The 18,243-nt window shown below is 39.1% G+C and overlaps 2 protein-coding genes across 2 annotated transcripts in view; one reads left to right on the top strand and one right to left on the bottom strand.

Moving 5' to 3' along the window:
- Positions 1 to 14,147, top strand: part of LOC6549798 — a 42,901-nt gene extending 28,754 nt beyond the window's left edge. The window contains exons 2-3 of the mRNA XM_001977285.3: positions 12,038 to 12,537; positions 13,896 to 14,147. Coding sequence (XP_001977321.1) covers positions 12,065 to 12,537; positions 13,896 to 14,079 — 657 coding nt within the window. The 5' untranslated portion in view covers positions 12,038 to 12,064 and the 3' untranslated portion in view covers positions 14,080 to 14,147. The remainder of the gene's footprint in view (positions 1 to 12,037; positions 12,538 to 13,895) is intronic.
- Positions 10,370 to 11,140, bottom strand: LOC6549797. Its single transcript, XM_001977284.2, has 2 exons — positions 11,057 to 11,140; positions 10,370 to 10,987 (listed from the first exon to the last, which is right to left on the bottom strand). Exons 1-2 carry the CDS (start codon positions 11,138 to 11,140, stop codon positions 10,502 to 10,504), a joined length of 570 nt encoding a protein of 189 aa, XP_001977320.1. The 3' UTR covers positions 10,370 to 10,501.
- Positions 14,148 to 18,243: the final 4,096 nt, after the last annotated feature.

Here is an 18,243-nt window from a genome sequence, read left to right as displayed (position 1 = left end):
CATAGAGTTTTGATTGTCATTTTTATTGTATTAATATTTTATATTTCAAAAATATATTTTTATAAATCTATATTAGTCTGTCATAGAGTTTTGATTGTGATTTATGTTGTATTTATATTTTATATTTAAAAAATATGTTTTACTTATTTTTTTTAGTATTTCATAGGGCTTTGATTGCAATTTTAAATCACCTTCGAATTTGTTGCACGTTTTTGCTTTAGCTTTAATTGCAGGAGTGTGAGATTCCTGCCACATTCTCCGTCTTTTTTGGACTGCTTGCCACAAATGTGTCCATTTAAAAAGTGGCTGTTCCCAATTTCTAGTTTGGTTTGCCACGTATAGTTTCACAAGGCTTGTGTAAAGTTTTGCATATGTGTTTTGTTTTGCTTTTGTTGTGAAAATTGAACTGTCAACAGCATAAACCGCCATTGCCCAGCAGGCTGAAAAGTTGAAATTGTGGAGAAAGCAGCACAGGTACGCCATATAACAAGCCGAGTGGAATGCGATGCGATAGAAAGTTTTTCACTTTTACCTTATTCTCTCGTTCTCTGCTTTTCTTTAGCTCTCTTCCATTCTTATTCGCCGCCCGGGGATAGGAAAAATGTGAGCTGGAAAAAAGATAAACAGTGAAAAGTTGTAAATGCTGAAATTGAAAAAATCAGTGCGAGTGGTATACCTAAAACTACTAAAGGACTACTAAAATCTGATTATACTCTATACTTTACTTTATTATACCTCATATTTGTATTATATTATATTATTATTATTTTATATAATATTTATACATTGTTTTAAAGAAAATATGAATTGTTCTTATATGCAGTGTACCTATGGGCTGTGCACAATCATCTCATTGCCATTTTATTGGCGGGCTATAGCCGCTTGGCCGTGACTGTATGTTTGCTTATGCGGCGAGTCCATGGAGAACGGCAGTCAACTGTTGATTGAACATCTGCGTTGCCTTTTCATTTGCATATTTATATTCTTGTTGATTTTTCCTCATCCGCTCTTCCTTTTGCAACGCTTTCCCTTCGCCACCCACATTTTTCAAACGCCCGCGCCGTTTTGATAAATTTTCTTCTTTTTGTTTTTTTTATTGTCGTCTTAGACAAAGTTTTCCAATTGTTTTGCCACTCGATTTGCATATAAAAATTGACACAAAAAATATTGTCACCGCAAAAGTTTTAGCTGTTATTTATTTCGATTTGAATTCGATTGGAATCTTTGATTCGGCTCGCCAAGTGAGGAAATTAATTAGCGGGCATTATACAATTTTCGTGCATAAATTTTCCTTTTGGCATATTTCCATTTTCCAAGCAATTAGCAGGTTGCCGTGCGCCTTTGAAGCGCCATGAAAACTTTCTCCTGACTTTATGCCCATGGGCATGGGAAAATATGTGCATGTGTGCGGGTATCGTTTTCCGCACATACCTCTTCCCCTACCCCCATTTGCCCATAATGTGCTTATCTAATTTATGGCTTCATAAAGCGGCAATTATCGAATTTCTGTATAAAGGTGCTTCTCTGGTTTGCATGGCGAAAATTCGTTGTGCAGCCAAAGAACAACTATTTTTTGAGTACATGCAAAAAAAGTATGGAAATATTTGTGAATACATAAAACTAGGATACTTTTTAAACGTTTATATCAGCATCTTTGCAAAATGGAAATTAATTTGTATTAAAATAAATGTTATTCAGTTTCTAAGATTGCTTGCTGATAAATAGCCCCTCTTTTGAACTTCTGAAGGAAAAACACCAACCTGCATAAATTGTTTAGATTTAACTACAAATTTTGCGTCAGCTCTGGGCTTTGGGAAAACGGTAAGAAAAGCTTTAAAAGTCAACAACTGCCATCAGTTTCCTTCACCGTTATTCTCACTGCCATCTCGCAATTCTTTTCTACGCACCGAAAAACAGTAGGCCAAGTATAAGGATATCTCTTTCCCCCTTTTTGTGGCTTTAAGACAAATGACAAAAATACATACACATTCCAAAACACATACACTCGCATGACAACCTGGTGGGCAACTTGAATTTCCGATGCCCTACATAAAAGGCATTTCGATTTCATGAAAGGACGCACAAAATTGAATAATAACTATTAAAGGTAATTTAATGATTTAAAGATTTAAAGTATGTTCTTTGGGTGTTAACTTAAATACACTTTTTTTTTTCTATTTTAAGTAGAGTAGCTAAGGTTTGGTTTCTGGGTTCATTTTTTTGGATTATCGGCGGACGAGGACAACAAAAACAGCCAAGAGCAGGCGATGTCCTCGTCACGGCTTGTCCTCCACGAAACTTGGGCGCTGGCAATATTTATTAAGCTTTTATTCAAGCCATCAGGCATTAGGGATAACGATGTGTCGTTGCAGCAGCGCCAGCAACAGAAAATCTTTGCCCCCACCACTGTGGATGTTTCAAAGGCTTAAGCAGAGGCGTAGGAAAAGGAGTTAGGGGGTAGCTGATAAAAAGGGCCACACTCGCTGCGCCAAGTCATGAACATATAGTCGACTTATTTGGGTCCCGAGACCAATTGGACATTAAGTATACGCCGCGTTCGCCGTTGATGTCTTCCATTCCATTAAAACGGCCTCCAAATTGGCAGCACATCTGTTCAGCACATCGTGGGATAATACTCTATATTTAAATGTAATGTGGGACTTTGAAATCTTGCTTCTTGTCCTGCCAGTGCTGGGATTTCGTGGGGTTTTCTCCTGCAGTATTTATCTTTCTAAGGCAGTTTCTGGTTCTGGGAAGTATAATCGTATTATAATATGAATAAAACAAGCAAAACTTGTTTTTAAGCCTTTCTTTAAAAATTAGAGTCTAAGCGAGATGAAAGCTTCAATATGTTGAATTTTGCCACCCATTTGCATGCAGACATTTTCATATATATATATGTACGAATTTCACTACCGAAAACTAAAAATCCATTAAAATTCACTTGAGTGCCACAGGATGCAGGCGGAAAATCTCCGAAAAGGACGATGGGAAGTGGGGAGAAATCAGAGAATTCAATTTGAGCAATTTCCTGTTTTTCAAAAGGTGCTCGACGGGTGTCGGCCAAAATTAAAATGTGCTAAGCAGGACACAGCGAAAAAAAAGGAAAAATATTGTGATGAGAAAAACGATTGAAATGGAATTGGAAGGCTCTTGAAAGTCACTCAAAATAAAAGGAGACTCCGAGTAAACACTTTTCCACCACCGGTGCCGCCTTTTCTTTTCACGTCTCCATCGCGCACTTTCGATTGAGTTTTTCAATTCAAATTGAAATTAATATTCACTTTGAGCATATCAATATACACGGCTATATATACACATATATGTACATTCCGGATTGGGATTAGTCTCTCGCGGGCAACACAACGCCGGAATCGAAGAAAATCGATAGCGTTGCGGGAAAACCCCGGGAAGAAAGTGTATTGATGAGCTGGAATTAATGGAAAATTCAAATAAAGCACAACTTTATCGATTTGAGAGCGATGTGAAAACGAACTCGTAATTCGGTTGAATTAGGATAAACAAAATAGGATTTATATGGGGCCCCAATAAAGTAGATGCCGAACATTTACGACAACCATTTGATTTACTCAAATGAGGACAATGTCAAAGCCAAATTGTAAATTGACAATGGGCCATAAAAAAGAGGAAAAACCCCGAAATCCAGTGAAATGAAATGGAAAGCAAAATGGAAATGAAAACGAGAAGCATAACGCATGAGTTAAAAGGAGCACTGTTCATTGACTACGTGTAATTTTCATCGAAAATAATTTATATTATAATGAGGCAGATGAAAAGAGATATTCTTTAAATCCTTCAAAGGATTTATTTAAACAGAATGTGTAGAGTGTGTAATATATATTTTAAATTATACAATAAAATGGGTTTTTTATTTTTAGCATATTTTACATGTAATTTACTCAGTAATTTCGGTCTTGAAGCTAAATAATCGACAGAAAATACCAATTAAATTTCATTTGCTAACAGAGTAATTGATATTGATGGGAAATAGTTGTGGAGGCAAATCAAACAAAGAACGTCTGGATGCTGACACTCTCTGCAGTTTTCCAATTTTCGGCGCAATAATTGAAGGCGGCAAACCAACTGCAGGCATTCGGCCAAACGAGCCCGAGATAAACGAAAAACTTTCGGCACTCAAAAACTTGTTTTGTTGTCTTTGCCTGCTGTCAAGTTCGTTGTAAAGCCTCGAGAGTCCTGGGCTCAGAACTCATTACAAGAGTCCTGCGGAGGCACAAAAACTTTTCGACTAATCCGTGATTAAATACTCAGTCCCGACCCGTCGACTTTGCCATTCGCTTGGGTGCGGTTCAATCATGGCCGCCAGAAGCTTCTGGGCTTCTGGGCTTCTGTGCTTCAGTTCTCTTGCCCTCCGCTCCGACCGGAAGTGCCCGTAATCCCATTTTGACCCTTTTACAGTCCTGCACTTCCGGTTGGGAGCCAGGGCTCGGGCTCGTTCCCTTAATGCTGCAAAATGCTCCCGTGCTGATGGGTATCAAATTGATGTCGGCAGTTGAAGTGATTCAATTTCTGGGTGTTATACGAAATACGGCTAAAGGTGTAAGCAACTACATACCTACCATTTGAAATGGGCAATGAGAAATTATTTAGATGTATTAATAAGTCTTGATGTTTCAATGTTGACTTGTATATTTGTTTATATATTGTAGCATTGCAAGTTTTTTAATGTTAACTTGTATATTTCCTTATATTTAGTAGCATTGTAAGTTTTTTGTGCAAGTATATTTGCTAGGGAAATTATATACATTTTTTAAGGGGTATCACCGCGTCCGTGTCAGTTTTTGCTACTCTTATACGTTTAGTGGAGTTCATATTTGGAAAAGATTGCACATTTTTGTTGCCTGTTGATGCCGCCTGCAATTGAAATCAATAAAAGTCGACACGAGCACATTTGCTCCTCATTCGCAAGCGAGGAAAATCTTTGGGCCCGAAATAAAAATATGACGGAAAAGCTTTAGATGTTGACTGGAAATTTTCATTCCGCATTTATGATTTCCACACACTTTGGGAGTCATTTGCACCGCCATCACGTGCCGACAATCACGCAAAATCATTGCGCCGTCATTTATTAGCAGGACAAAGGGCGGAAAATGGGAAAACCGTCTTACGGAGTTGCCACTTCCGCTTTTCCCTAACGCAGGTCCAATGTCACTGCCATGGAATTTCCCACACGCCCATCTATTGCCACCCACATTCCCTTGGTTAGGTCAGCAAATTGTTTTGGGTCTGCGTTTGATGAAGATATGAAATTTCAAGAGCTCAATTTATCATTTCCCAAGAAGAGTAGCACTTGGAAAAAATATTAACTGATATTTTACCGAAAATATTATTGATTGACAAGTAGATGTAAAAAACGTTTTTACTAATGTATTAAAAATCATAAATCATTGTTTATAATTCTATGAAAATCTGACTTCTTTAAAATAATCTATTTATTACTTAGAATTCTTACATTTTTGTTAGAATTCTTTGAGGAAGATCTTAGGTGGCGTCCAATTCTAGGTAGTTCCCAATTCTAGGAATATTCCAGCGCAACAAGTCAATCATCATAAATTGAAAATAAATGAATGGCACCTGTGATTCGGGCTTGGTGACCTCTAGACATTTGACCATTGAACTCAAGTCTTGTCATTCAATTTAGATTTACTGTTGTAATATTGCCAGTAGCTAGACATTTTTCTTGTTGACATACTTGGTAATTTATTTATTTCGGGAGAAATAGAGTTTCGCTCATGTATGTTAATCAAGATAAAAATGAACATTTATCGTTGTGACTTGTTAAAATTAAATACAAATGTAATTATGACAGGTAGTCTTTCTGTTTAATAACGATATCTGTTAACATTGGCTTATAGCTACAATTATCTGATGCCATTGATTAGGGCAACTAAACCGGAATAATTATCCAATGTAATATTTATTATGTATTTAGAAAGTAAATAACATTTTGAATGCAAACCTAAATGACAATATCTGCACGCTTCAACTAATTTAATATTTAGACAACCTGTTGGCCAGTTTTTGTTAGTGAAATAATTTTGCATATTAATTGCGCCATCATTTGAACTATTTGTCAGAAAAATTAATGTATAGCAGGCCTTTGCTGGCACCATTTTAAGCATATTTAAAACAAAACAACTACAAAATGTTTAAAGTATTCGCTCATCCGTAGATATTCCGTTGTTTAAGTAGTAATATACCAAAGTTACAATGAACTTTAAGTCATATTTAAAAATAACATTTAATATAAGTCCGTCACTTCAAGTGGTCTTCTAATCCTGCGATTCGTAAATATTTGTCACTGAAATTACTTTTTTTTTGTTTGTAATCCTCTTAAATGTAAAAAAAATAAATTTAAATGTGAATACAAACTGACTTTAGCTGGCGGAGATGTAAATATAGACCACATTTCGAGGGTTGAGACAAACGTTTACACTGAAAACATAAAAGTGACGGACTTTTCGAATTTCGGTCATAAAATAATCAGTTTTTTTTAAATACCTCTAAAAATAATTGCCCGAATATGGAATGGTATACATCGTTGCGCTCGTAATTAAATTTCCAATCAAACTGTGATCAAAAATGGGAATGCTAATTTTTTGCAATTTTTTTCAAATTTTGATGATGTTACCCCTTACAAAAATTGCGAAAATCGACCGAAAAATGAAGTTCTCAAAATCGGTCAAAAAGTGATAGGGGTTGTTAGCGTTGGTAATTAGCTGCTCAAAACAGTTATTCTTCCATCTTTATGATCTTTTTTGGCCAAGTTATGATTAAAATGCCCATCAAGAATATTGTTATTTTTGCCAAAATCTGTTTTTTCGAATTTTGGTCATAAAATAATCAGTTTTTTGGCCACAACTGCAAAAATAATTGTCTAAATATAGAATGTTATACCTCGTTGCGCTCGTAATTTAATTTCCAATCGAACTGTGTTAAAAAATGGCAATGCTAATTTTTTGCCATTTTTTTCAAATTTTGATGATGTTACCCCTTACAAAAAATGCGAAAATCGACCGAAAAATGAAGTTCTCAAAATCGGTCAAAAAGTGATAGGGGTCGTTAGCATTGGTAATTAGCTGCTCAAAACTGTTATTCTTTCATGTTTGTGATCATTTTTAGCCAAGTTATGATTAAAATGCCCATTAAAAAAATTTGAATTTTTGCCAAAATCCGTTTTTTGAGTTTCGGTCATAAAACAATCACTTTTTTTGCCATAACTTAAAAAATAATTGTCTGAATACGGAATGGCATACATCGCTGTGCTCGTAATTAAATTCTCAATCGAACTTTGTTTAAAAATGAGAATGCTAATTTTTGGCAATTTTTTGCAAATTTTGATGAAAATTACAAAAAGTGCGAAAATCGACCAAACAAAATAATTTCCAAAAATATTTTTGGACTAGTTATGATGAAAATCTCCTTCGTTAGGTTTGATGAAAGAGTTGTAAAACTGTTATTTTTACCAATTACAATAAGGGATTACATATTGGCATATGTATGTACATTCATGACTTTATTACATATATGAGTATCTGGAAATTCGTTGCTGGAAGTGTAAAAAGTATGGAAGCGAAGGAGAATCGCATGGGAATTAGGGTATGATTTGGATGTTCGTGTCTGATTGTATCACCTATCTTTTCTGTTCTGGGTCCACGTGGCTTCGCATTGAAGGGTCACAATTTAGGTTTTGTTCGGTTCAGTTCTAATTAAACCATTTGAAGTTGATTGTGCTTTCAGTGCGAGGCTGCTGGCAGCCGCTTTCGGCCGATAAATCACATTTAAATGTTTGAGTGCTACTCAAACTGACTGCTCCCCATAGTACTTCATCCCACTCAGCACCCAAAAATAAAGCCCAAAACCCCGAATCGAACACTCGCCACGCAAAAATGTTGGATGCCTCGCAGGGAATTCGCATTGGAATTGGTCTTTGTATTCGGTTTTTTTTTTTTTTTGGTGTTTTCCAAGCTCCAGCCTGTTGTGCTTTGTGCGTATTTTTAATGTTATTTAAATACATAAAAAATCCGTGATTTAAATTCTTTTTTCTGTGGCCCTGAGGAAGGGCGATGCTTGGAGTAAACCATTCAAATTTTCATTGTATTTAAACCCATTTTAAACCTTTTTTTGCCTCAAAGTTTAAATACTGCAGCTTTTTATATTATTGCACTACAAAAATGAATAATTTAATAAAACTAATGGCGAAAATAAATTTGGTTAAATAAAAGGTAGAATAACAAATACATTTACGTTACTACCATCAGCATAATCACAATGCATGGATAATATTTAATTATGTATAAGCCGGCTGGCTTCTCTCATTCCCTTAATTAGCGCTATTTCAGAGCAGTGATGGAAAGCCAGCCCTTAACTTTCCTAATCGCATTAAAGTTCCTGAACAAGCTTCACTCCCAAAAAAACCCATGCTGTGACCTTGCTGCCTCAAATCAATTCGAAAAGGGACTACAAATCAGGGTGGTATATATCATAATTGAGCCACTCGATTGCCTCGCCATCCGCTCCATTGTAGTTTCCCTAGTCAGCAGAACTTTTCACCCATTTCCACCAACTTTTCCCACTCGTATTCCCCCTCTGACTTCAATCAGTCTCTTTGGTCTCTGGGAAAGTCTATCTGCCGGGCTCACAGGGTGAGTACTTAGCAGGGGCGATATAAAAAGCGATTTGAATTTTTTGGCAGCCTCTGCTTTAGTCCCTAACAACCTATATCATTCGTTGCTCTGCCCTCCAGAGAGAGAGAGAGAGGGAGAGAGAGGGAGATGGCTATATGGCGGCAGAGAGAGATGCACAGAGCGACGGCTGTCAATTTTCATTTTCATTGCGAGCGCGCCAGAAAGAGAAATTTAAATGAGGCTATCTTTCGGTTTTCTTTCTTTTTTTATTGTTCGTATATTTGTTCGCTGTTTGCGTTGTTTATCAGGCTTAAAGGCGTACGTGTGTGTGTGTGTGTAAGTTGGCACTTTTGCTAATTACTTGGTGCTTAGCCGGGAAGTGGGGTCAAAGGTTAGGCCAGGCCAGAACTCGATCCGAAATCGGAATCGAATCACATCGCTGCAAATCGTCGTCGCTCTTTGCTATTAATAGACGCTCATTATTGGCGTTTTTGGCATTTTTGGCATTGGCCAAAGTGAGACTCACACGTGCCAGGGTGTTTTCCTATTTTCCTTGGTTTTCTGGCAATTGGCAGAAGTCAGCCGAATCACAGCGATGAAGTTGGCGAAAATCACTGTGTAAAACAGTTTGATTTCGGCTTAATATCGAACAGTGTAGTTGTGAAAATCATTCAATCAATCATCACTTGTAAATAATTTGAAAACAGTAAAATGTTTAAATGGCTACTTTTTTTTTGTTATTTCCTTGTAAGCCATATACTTCCAAAACCAAAGTCAGTATTTTTGTGTGTTCCCAATTTAGCTTGATAAGTAAGCAAAGCTTTAAAGTAATGTCAGCACCATGAATCCGGCGATAACGAAATCAGGCAATTTTTTAACTTCCAAACAAGGCGACTTGTCAGGCTCGCTCAAGGACTCATCTCTGATCCCTGAGTCCTCGAATTAAGCCGGCGTCGTGTTGCCTACACACGAATCGGATTCATTTCCCTTTTGTGATGCCGACGGTCCTAATGCTTAATAACAATTTCATTTACATTTTCGGCACATTGCGCATCGGCTTTTGGGCCACGTAGCGTATGCGCAATGTCCCAAAGCCGAAAGGTATTTATTTTTTTTTTGTCATTTCATTTCTGGCCTGCCAGCCATTGTTTTGCGACCTAGAAAGGGTTTTACTTATACACGTGTGTATATACATTGTGTAATATTGTTTCTGCTCCCACACAGCCTCCATTATGAATTCAATTCAATTAATTGAGACATTTTCGTTTTGGCAAGTCTCTCTTTTTTTCTTTAATTTCGTTTCGCTGTGGGATTTGCCCCGCCCCCTCGGGGTATATATATACGCTTTGTCCTGACGCCTTCGGCCACGCCCCCGCCCCCGCCCACGCCCCCGCAATTTCCGGTACGCTTGGCGGCACTGCAACGCAATTATAATGCACAAAGGCTAATTGAAGCGCAAACGGGGGAATAAAGTTGAACAATGTATTGGTTTCGCGGATTTGCGGTAAAAATACAAGGTAACAATGTGGCATTTTTTTTGTTCCCTTTATTTGTTTGCCTGATACAGTGTACTTTAATTACCAATAGGGACTGTACTGTCAAGTGCCTATTGTGCCACAAAATTGCATATGCTTAATGGTGGTTTTGCGGCAATGTCACGGTGTCCATTAATGTTAAACCACTTTTATGGGCTTCTCCTAATAGGCTTTTTCCATTACCATTTATGCAGCAGAGTGTAAACAGTTTATCTCAATTGCTTGATGCTCCCTTACCGCTTAAAAAATATTACTTAAAAGTACAGTAAACATGTTAGTGATAATGCAATTGCATGCAGATCAGAAGGTTTTCTGCTCCACTACGACGATGGCCTCAAAAAAGAGCTCCACCATACCGAAGGTCTTAACCTCGAATTTGTAAATGCCATCGGACACATACGTGGGAAATCCATCGTTGCTCAAGATGCACCTGTCGTACGTAAATTTCTGAGCAGCAACGTGTTCGAGTTTGCCCTCGAATTGCGGAAAATTCGAGCATTTCGCTGCCGATGACATGACAATGTCCTTGTAGAAGGTGTTAATCGCCGTGTAGACTCCCGTGCGCGGTACGGAATAGGGTTCGAGTTTATAGGTGGCGCCACCATCGTTGCTGCGATAGATACTAGCCATGACCTCGAACTCCTCTGGAACGTCCACGTTAAAGTACAAGTTGCCACTCATACTGTATTCCCCGCGACCCTCGCGATTCAGATGAGTTTCACCACCGGCCACCGACTCATTGCTGGTTGACATTCTGGTCGATCTGATGTTATATGTCCACGTATGCTGTGTAATATGTTTTTGTGCGTAAATAGTCGATTATTTGGGCACTAAACTAGAGTGAAACATGCTCACTTTGCTTGGGGCGAGACCACCCCAAATCGAATCGCAGCACATCAAAAGTATGACTGTTTTCAGCATTTGTAATTTGCCGCCCATTGCTGGTTTTTTTCTCTGCTCCCAATCAGTTCTAACACAATTTATATTTAAGTGAATGTGCGGTTTGCGGCGAAAAAAAAACCAAAAAGTGTTAATTCATTCAAACATGTCTCTTAATTGGGATGGCAATTATTTAAACATTGCACCCATGTCGCGTACAGATTTATCAATTTGAAAACGTTTGTAAATGCTTGTATTTACCATATTTAATTGAGAAGAAACACCAGCAGAGATTATCTTACGGGAAAACAGAACAAAAGCTGTTGCTGATTTAAACCGATCATCGGCATATCTCGCTTGTTATTTGAATACAGGTATTAATATGCAAAGCCACAATTCATGAATGTTTCAATAATCCAGTTCTGCTTTATGGAGTGACAAATTGCTACGGCGCTTATCTGACACTTTCAATATTTTCATTATTTGCCATTCTTTATGTCCTTGGGTCCAGTTTCCATTCCACAACGCCTTCGTGGACAATTCAACAATCAAAGTAAACAAAAGTTGGCGCCGCAAAAATCAAGCTCAGCTGTGGCAAACTTTTGCAGTTGATTTAAATTTTTGCTAACCGAATTTGATTGTTGGAAAGTTGCCGCCTGTGCCAGTGACCGCAAAATGTCAACAGCACTCTTTGCTTTTTGGGCTGCACTTGCAAAAATAGTCGAGCTGGTTATATACGTGTATGTATGTGCCACTAAATATTATTAGGAACTCGTTATATTTGGCTTACAATTTGCATATTGTATAGTTGGGATATTGGTTTAGCAAAGAAAATTAAAGAAAAATAAATTGGTTTAAGAAAGAGTTACTTCGTGTTGATTGTTGTATTTTATGGTATACGTGTAGTGAATTTATTAATATTCCAATTAACATTTATTGCATTCTCGCCATTTGCAGAGCAAACAAGGAATCCAGGCAGCCAGCATGCGTCGCTCCTCGTTCACGCCCGTCTTCAACTTGAGCACCCAGGAGCCGCTGATCGTGGTGGAGGAGTCGCACACCGCCGAGGATGGCGACGACATGGAAGGTGCGGCCGGCGGATGTGATCCCACTGCGGCCGGCACACGGCGCTCCAACAGCGATGATTCCGAGCCGGACTCGCCGGTGAATCCCTACCTGCTCTGCCCCTTTCCCGACATGCAGCAGCGGCGCAAGCACTCGCTGCCCTCGCTCCAGATAACCGAGGGCATCACGGCCAGCCAGGTGCGGCGATTGTCGGAGGTGGGCGGCGAGACTGGCGGGCTCAGTCCCAAGGAGGTCGAGTTCCTGGCCACGCTCTCCCAGAAGGCCAATCCCACGGCCGGCGGACGCAGGCACTCGGTGGTTACCATATCGGCGGTGCCGCCAACGCTATTCGGACGCAATCGCCGCGAGTCCATTTCCGGCGTATCCTTCAGGTAAGAAGACACGAATTCGCCAATAGCTATTAGCCATTAACCAGCGGAAGTGCGGAGGTTTCGCCGCAGCGGGACACGCAACCGCAGGACCTTTGTTAATCAGTGCACTGGACAAAAAGTTTGAAAGCGTTAGCAGGAGTGTTCAAGTGGCACGTGTGCTTTCAAATCTTGTATCTGAACTCGGGGGCACTGAAAAAGAATGATTTAAGTTATCTAATTTCATGAATCTATGTTATTTCTCTCGGTGCACTTCTGGATAGCTCTTGCCCTCTTGCCCTCTTGCCCTCTTGCTATCTGCGACTCTATGTAGCGGGCCTAATTGAATTGCGCCGCCGGCTGTTTCAAAGCTTTTCTGCTGTGACAGCAACATTTTGATATCCTAATGGGCCAGGGGGCGGTTGCAGGAAGGAAGTGGGCGTGGCCAGGTCGTGGAATAGCCAGAGGGCATAATGAGATTGTCATAAACTGCGACCGGCCGCCTGCCGTATGACGAGGCAAAATAATGAGTACAGCAATCAATGTGGTAGATACAATAAAATCCTTGGCGTTTCGAAAAGTTTGTAGCATGCTTTTTGGGGCCTCCTCCTGCAGCGAATTTGTTTGCTGTATAATTATGGTAGATGGGATATGCTGTAAAAGTTTATCAATGTGATTTCCTAGTTTTATTACACTGCACATATCGTTATAGAACACCTTTTCAAAAATACAATTTAACTTAGAGGTTTAATTTCCCATATTCTGATATAACTTAGAGCAGTTTGTTTCCTACTTTGTTGGTAGAAAACCCAGTGCTATTGCGGCCACATTCACATCGCTTTTGGCCCCGACTTGGTCCACGTTGTGTGCTGGTCACTTAAATTGCATTCCCCCCATCTCGGCCAGCCAAACGCCCCCTGCCGCGCTGTTCCCGAGTCGCGTGTCCATTAAAGGACCAACGCACTTTACGATCCCAAGTTGGCTGCTGTGGATGAGCGGCCGCAGGCGTGGAATTTCTAGGGGGGGGGGGGAGGGGCGGCAACGGGGCGTATAATTTATGCTAAAGTGATAACCGCAGACCCATCAACCACTTACTATCCGTTCACATGGAGATGTAGCCGCGGCAGTGAAATAAGCACTGTAGCTGCCTAGCTAAAATCTCAAATTGTTACGTTTTCTGCCATATCCAGAAAACCAAGCAAAAAGGTAAATAAGAATGAGGGCGTAAAATCAAATGGCACTTAAGCTAGTTAGTATCACACAAAGTTAACAGTATATAATACAAATAATAAATTAATTGTTTTAAGGACTTCTTCCTACTTGTACCTATAGTATGCATGTGTGGAGGAACCAATTAATGGGCTTCTTTGTTCTGTTCGCAGTGGCAGTCGCCGTGGCAGCGTCATCGCCGGACCGCCGCTGACCGATCACCGCGGCAGCGTGCACAACTTGCAGCTGGACATCATGGACGGGATCGTCCAGCAGCGGAAGACGCGAAGCGGCAGCGGCGTTTGGACAGCGCCCGTTCTGCAGGAGGCCGATAGCAATGTGCCCGTGCAGACATAAGCGGCTAAAGGACACGCAGGCCAACTGGGGGGAAAGGACGAAAAGTGCATGCATGGCGGACTGGGCGAGTGGAGAGAAGAGCGGATGGATGGAGGGATGGATGGATTTATGGATGGATGGGTGGTTGGGTGGTTGGGTGGATGGATGGACGGATGAATGGATGACTGGATGGCTGGTTGGGATTTCTTCGACAGAGGAACAGCTGAATTGGATTGGACACTGGGCAATACAAACAACCAAATGCCTGGAAACTCCGCCAACTCGAACTGCAACTGGACCTATATTAACATTTCGTTCTTTCCCTCCCCCCCACACACACAAAAAAAAGAAAACTCACGCTCTGCCCCACGATTTTCCACCGGGAAATTGCTTTTCGCGGCTGCCGCATAAAGCAAACAAACAAACCACAAAAACCGCAAAAAACGAAAAAAAAATCAAAAAAATCAAAAAAATCCCACGGCAAATGGCAAAGAATGGTAGGTGGAAAATGAAAATAAAAAAAGAAACACTGCGAAAAAAAGGAATATATAAAACTTCGAAATTAAAAAACTGCAGTTAAACAAAGGGTAAGATGGCAAGACCAATTTAAGATGAAAAGAATGGCTGGAAAACGAGAATAAAGCAAAACGAACATAAAAGAGAACCAAGGAGGCGGTGGAAAGCAACTGAATAAAACGCATCGTGACCATTTTGATTGCCAGCAATTTTGGTTAACACCTGTGCCACGTGCCACGCCCACAACTGTCGCCGACTCCCCCAACGCCCATCGCCCATCGCCCACAATTACGACTTAAAAATGGACACCTGCCCCATGCAACAAGGATAGTTGCAAATAAAATTTAATTGGAGTGTTAAGGACGAAGGACAAAGGAAACCAAAGATAGCGCAACACTCGAAACTCTTCCTCGAAATAATTATAATTCCCAATTGATCACAAAACGGAACAATTACCCAAAGTAAGTGCTTTTTTCCCAAAATTTCATTTCAGTTATGTACTTTCATTTCACCTTTGTTTGCTTTTATGTACATATTTTTTTCAGTTACACATTAATTTAAGTCGCTTAGTGGACAAAGTCTGCCATAGTTTTTCAAAATGTTCTATAATTTGCGGCACAAATTATTCAAAACCCCTGGTGAAAATGGGGTCCTTTAATTGCAGCCGTACGAAGTGCTCGAGTGAAACCTAAGTTCTGCGCCAGTTTTATGTTTACTTTTTTTTTCTCATATTTCGTATTTGTAACATTTTATTTTTGACATTTCTCAATGGGCTGTGTGCATTTTTAATAATCCCACTGCCGGGCAGCTAAACATAAACACACACACACACACAGCACACGCACATAATAAAATGCTGCTTTGCCTGAAGGACACGAAAACGAGGAGGGTGGGTGGTGGCAAATGGGGGCCAAGGACGCGGCAATGCTATTGCCACAGAACCCTGAACCCAGCAATTTTCTGTTGCGGCCAACGTGACGTATGCGTAATAACACGCAGCAACAACTGCACCAATGCCATTGGCAATGCCAATGCCAATGCCATGGACCAAGGATCATGTTCCTCCTGCTTTTAATGGCTTGTCCAGCCCCCGGACCACCGATTGGCCACGCCCACCCTCCACTTCGCTCAATATGGCTAATTTATGTTAATGTGGGCATTGCTTAATTGAAACGCATGTCAGTATGCATTCCAACCAGTATGCAGACCACTTGGTCGCCGCCCCGGCAAACTAATTATAGAAAATCAAAATGCAATTGCAAATGCCAACTGAACTGCGTTACGCTAACTGCCAACGGTCATTTGCAAAATATGCGGGGCAAACATCAGTTTGTCCTCGCTAAGCATCATCATCATAATCATGTAGGGCAAAATTAATAGTCGGAAATTACCGAGTGTCCTTTAGCGGAGTGAGCACCGTTTCGAACAGCCGTAAATTATTAACGATTTATATCTGCGATTACCTTGGTCCACGATTCTACGATTCTACGATTGCCATTAAACAGTTTCTGATTTAATTAGAGCATGATGTATTGAAAAGCAAACTCGTAACGCACAGCCTAAGCTTTTGATTTGTTATTATAATTTTAGAGTGGTTTTTTATTATTTCTTTTGATAAATAAAACCACCGAAGACATGGAAATCTAAAATATTACTATGCTTTACATTCTCTCCACAGGTTCCCTTATCAATCGATTTAAAGTAAACATGCAACTCAATGTAATCAGTTATTAAAGAAAACACATGAAATTAAATCAATATATTGTATATTCAGGAATTGATATATTAGTGAATAACTAGCGAAAACGAAGAGAAATTGGAAAGAAAGCGACTTAAAAATAACTATTTACTTAAGACCTAGTTCTTCTCATTTTTTGGATGTTGTGTAGATTCGTGAACCACCGCATGAAAGAAAACCACCAAAATGAAAATACTAATACGAGTATACAATCCCACAGACTATTTAACTATAGAACAGAATCCAATGCAATTTGAAAGTGGAAATCCTCAGGTGCTTTTCGAACTAGCTCGTTTTTCCATTTACCAGTTACCATTTAACCCTGATTGATTCAATCAACAAGTGCAATCAAAATTGAGGAGAGTTGACAAATATACCATGTACCTAAGAAATTAAAAATCAAGCGAAAACCCAACATTAAACTTTAGTGGAAATGTGCAAAATATGAAAATGAAACTAAAAGCTAGTCTAAGAGCAAAACGATTTATTGCCAAACCAGCAATAAAACGATGTGGAAAATCAATTATGTTTGAACTGGGCTTGCTGCTTGCCCAGCCCAGCAGGTCAGCCAGCCTTTAGTTCGAGTAGCCAGACCCGAAATCCGAAGCCCCAATTAATAATAATGCTACATACTCGTACATGGCGAAGAACTTGAGAATTTGGGGGTTTCTTCAATTTTATTTCGGTTTTGTGTGGGGTAACGAAAAGCAATTCGCTGAAATCGAATATTTCGAAAATCTGTATCTGTATCAGTTTGAAATAATCTTTCCCAAAAGTATTCAGTATAAGTAATTGGCTTTTTAACTATGCCTCTGTGGAAATTCCCTTAAAAATGTCTTTGTCTTATTGTTTTCTTAAAAATATGAAATAGTTTTTGGACATTATTTTGGCACCCGTGACTAGAAAAGGAAATATAAATTGAAGAGATCGCCGCATTTTCAAGACGATGGAATTTTCTTTCATATAAGTCTCGATGTTGTTGTTTCTTATAGAGTGTACACATAAACATAGGGTATATCCTCGTCATGAATATATTTAGAATGTACATAACAAAACACTCGAATACTTAATTTACTCTCTGTGTTCCTCTGTTCGAACCGGAAACGAGTTTGCGCCTTCTTAGCACTCCAGGAAAATGAAGGAAAATCCCCAATATTCAAGATGAAATGGGAGGAGAATTATATAAAAGCCCCAACAAAATTTGCCCATTCCTCTAATTTGACCTGAGAAAATGTCGCTGGACGACGAAGGAAAAATACAAAAGACGTGTGTAAAACAAAACTAGAGAATTTTTTTATTATTAAACATAGTCAAGGATAATCAACATGAGATGATGGAAACATTCGCCAAATGCTAGCAAAAATGATGATGAGAGCGCAAGCATGTAAAAGATATATTTATAGAAATGAGCTATATGTATACATAATGACAGATTGATTCTATGATTATATAGTAACTTATTGTCACAACGCAAGAGCAATCAATGTTTAACTTTATTAAATGTTACAAAGAGTTTTAAATATTAAATATACTTAATGAAATATATACAGATATACTTATATATTGCAGATTATATTCTATACATATAATTTGTAGGTGAAGCTGAGATTAATAAAATACTAGTCGTACTCGTAGTTCGCCATTATGTTTGCCAAAAGTCGGAGATAAATGTAAGCAAAGCTGTGTCAGCCATTACAGAAGTTTGAGGAAAACTATTAAGCAAAACGTTCTCCAGAATCTCATTAAAACCCATTTGTAAATCTATTGTACCCGCCTAATCAATAATCGTGAGCAGCAATCCTTATATTCAAATTATACAAGCCACAAAATAGAATTATTGAATGTGCAAAAATATGACATAAATAACAACATAACCCGGGCTGGCACTCTTAAACATTTTTTTTGTTAGCATTTATTTCAATATCGTTATT

This window comes from Drosophila erecta, unplaced genomic scaffold (genome assembly GCF_003286155.1).
Source record: "Drosophila erecta strain 14021-0224.00,06,07 unplaced genomic scaffold, DereRS2 tig00000152-arrow-arrow-pilon, whole genome shotgun sequence".
In the NCBI taxonomy this organism is placed as follows: domain Eukaryota; kingdom Metazoa; phylum Arthropoda; class Insecta; order Diptera; family Drosophilidae; genus Drosophila; species Drosophila erecta.
The sequence above is the reverse complement of the archived record's forward strand: the minus strand, read 5'-3'. Positions and strand labels throughout refer to the sequence as shown.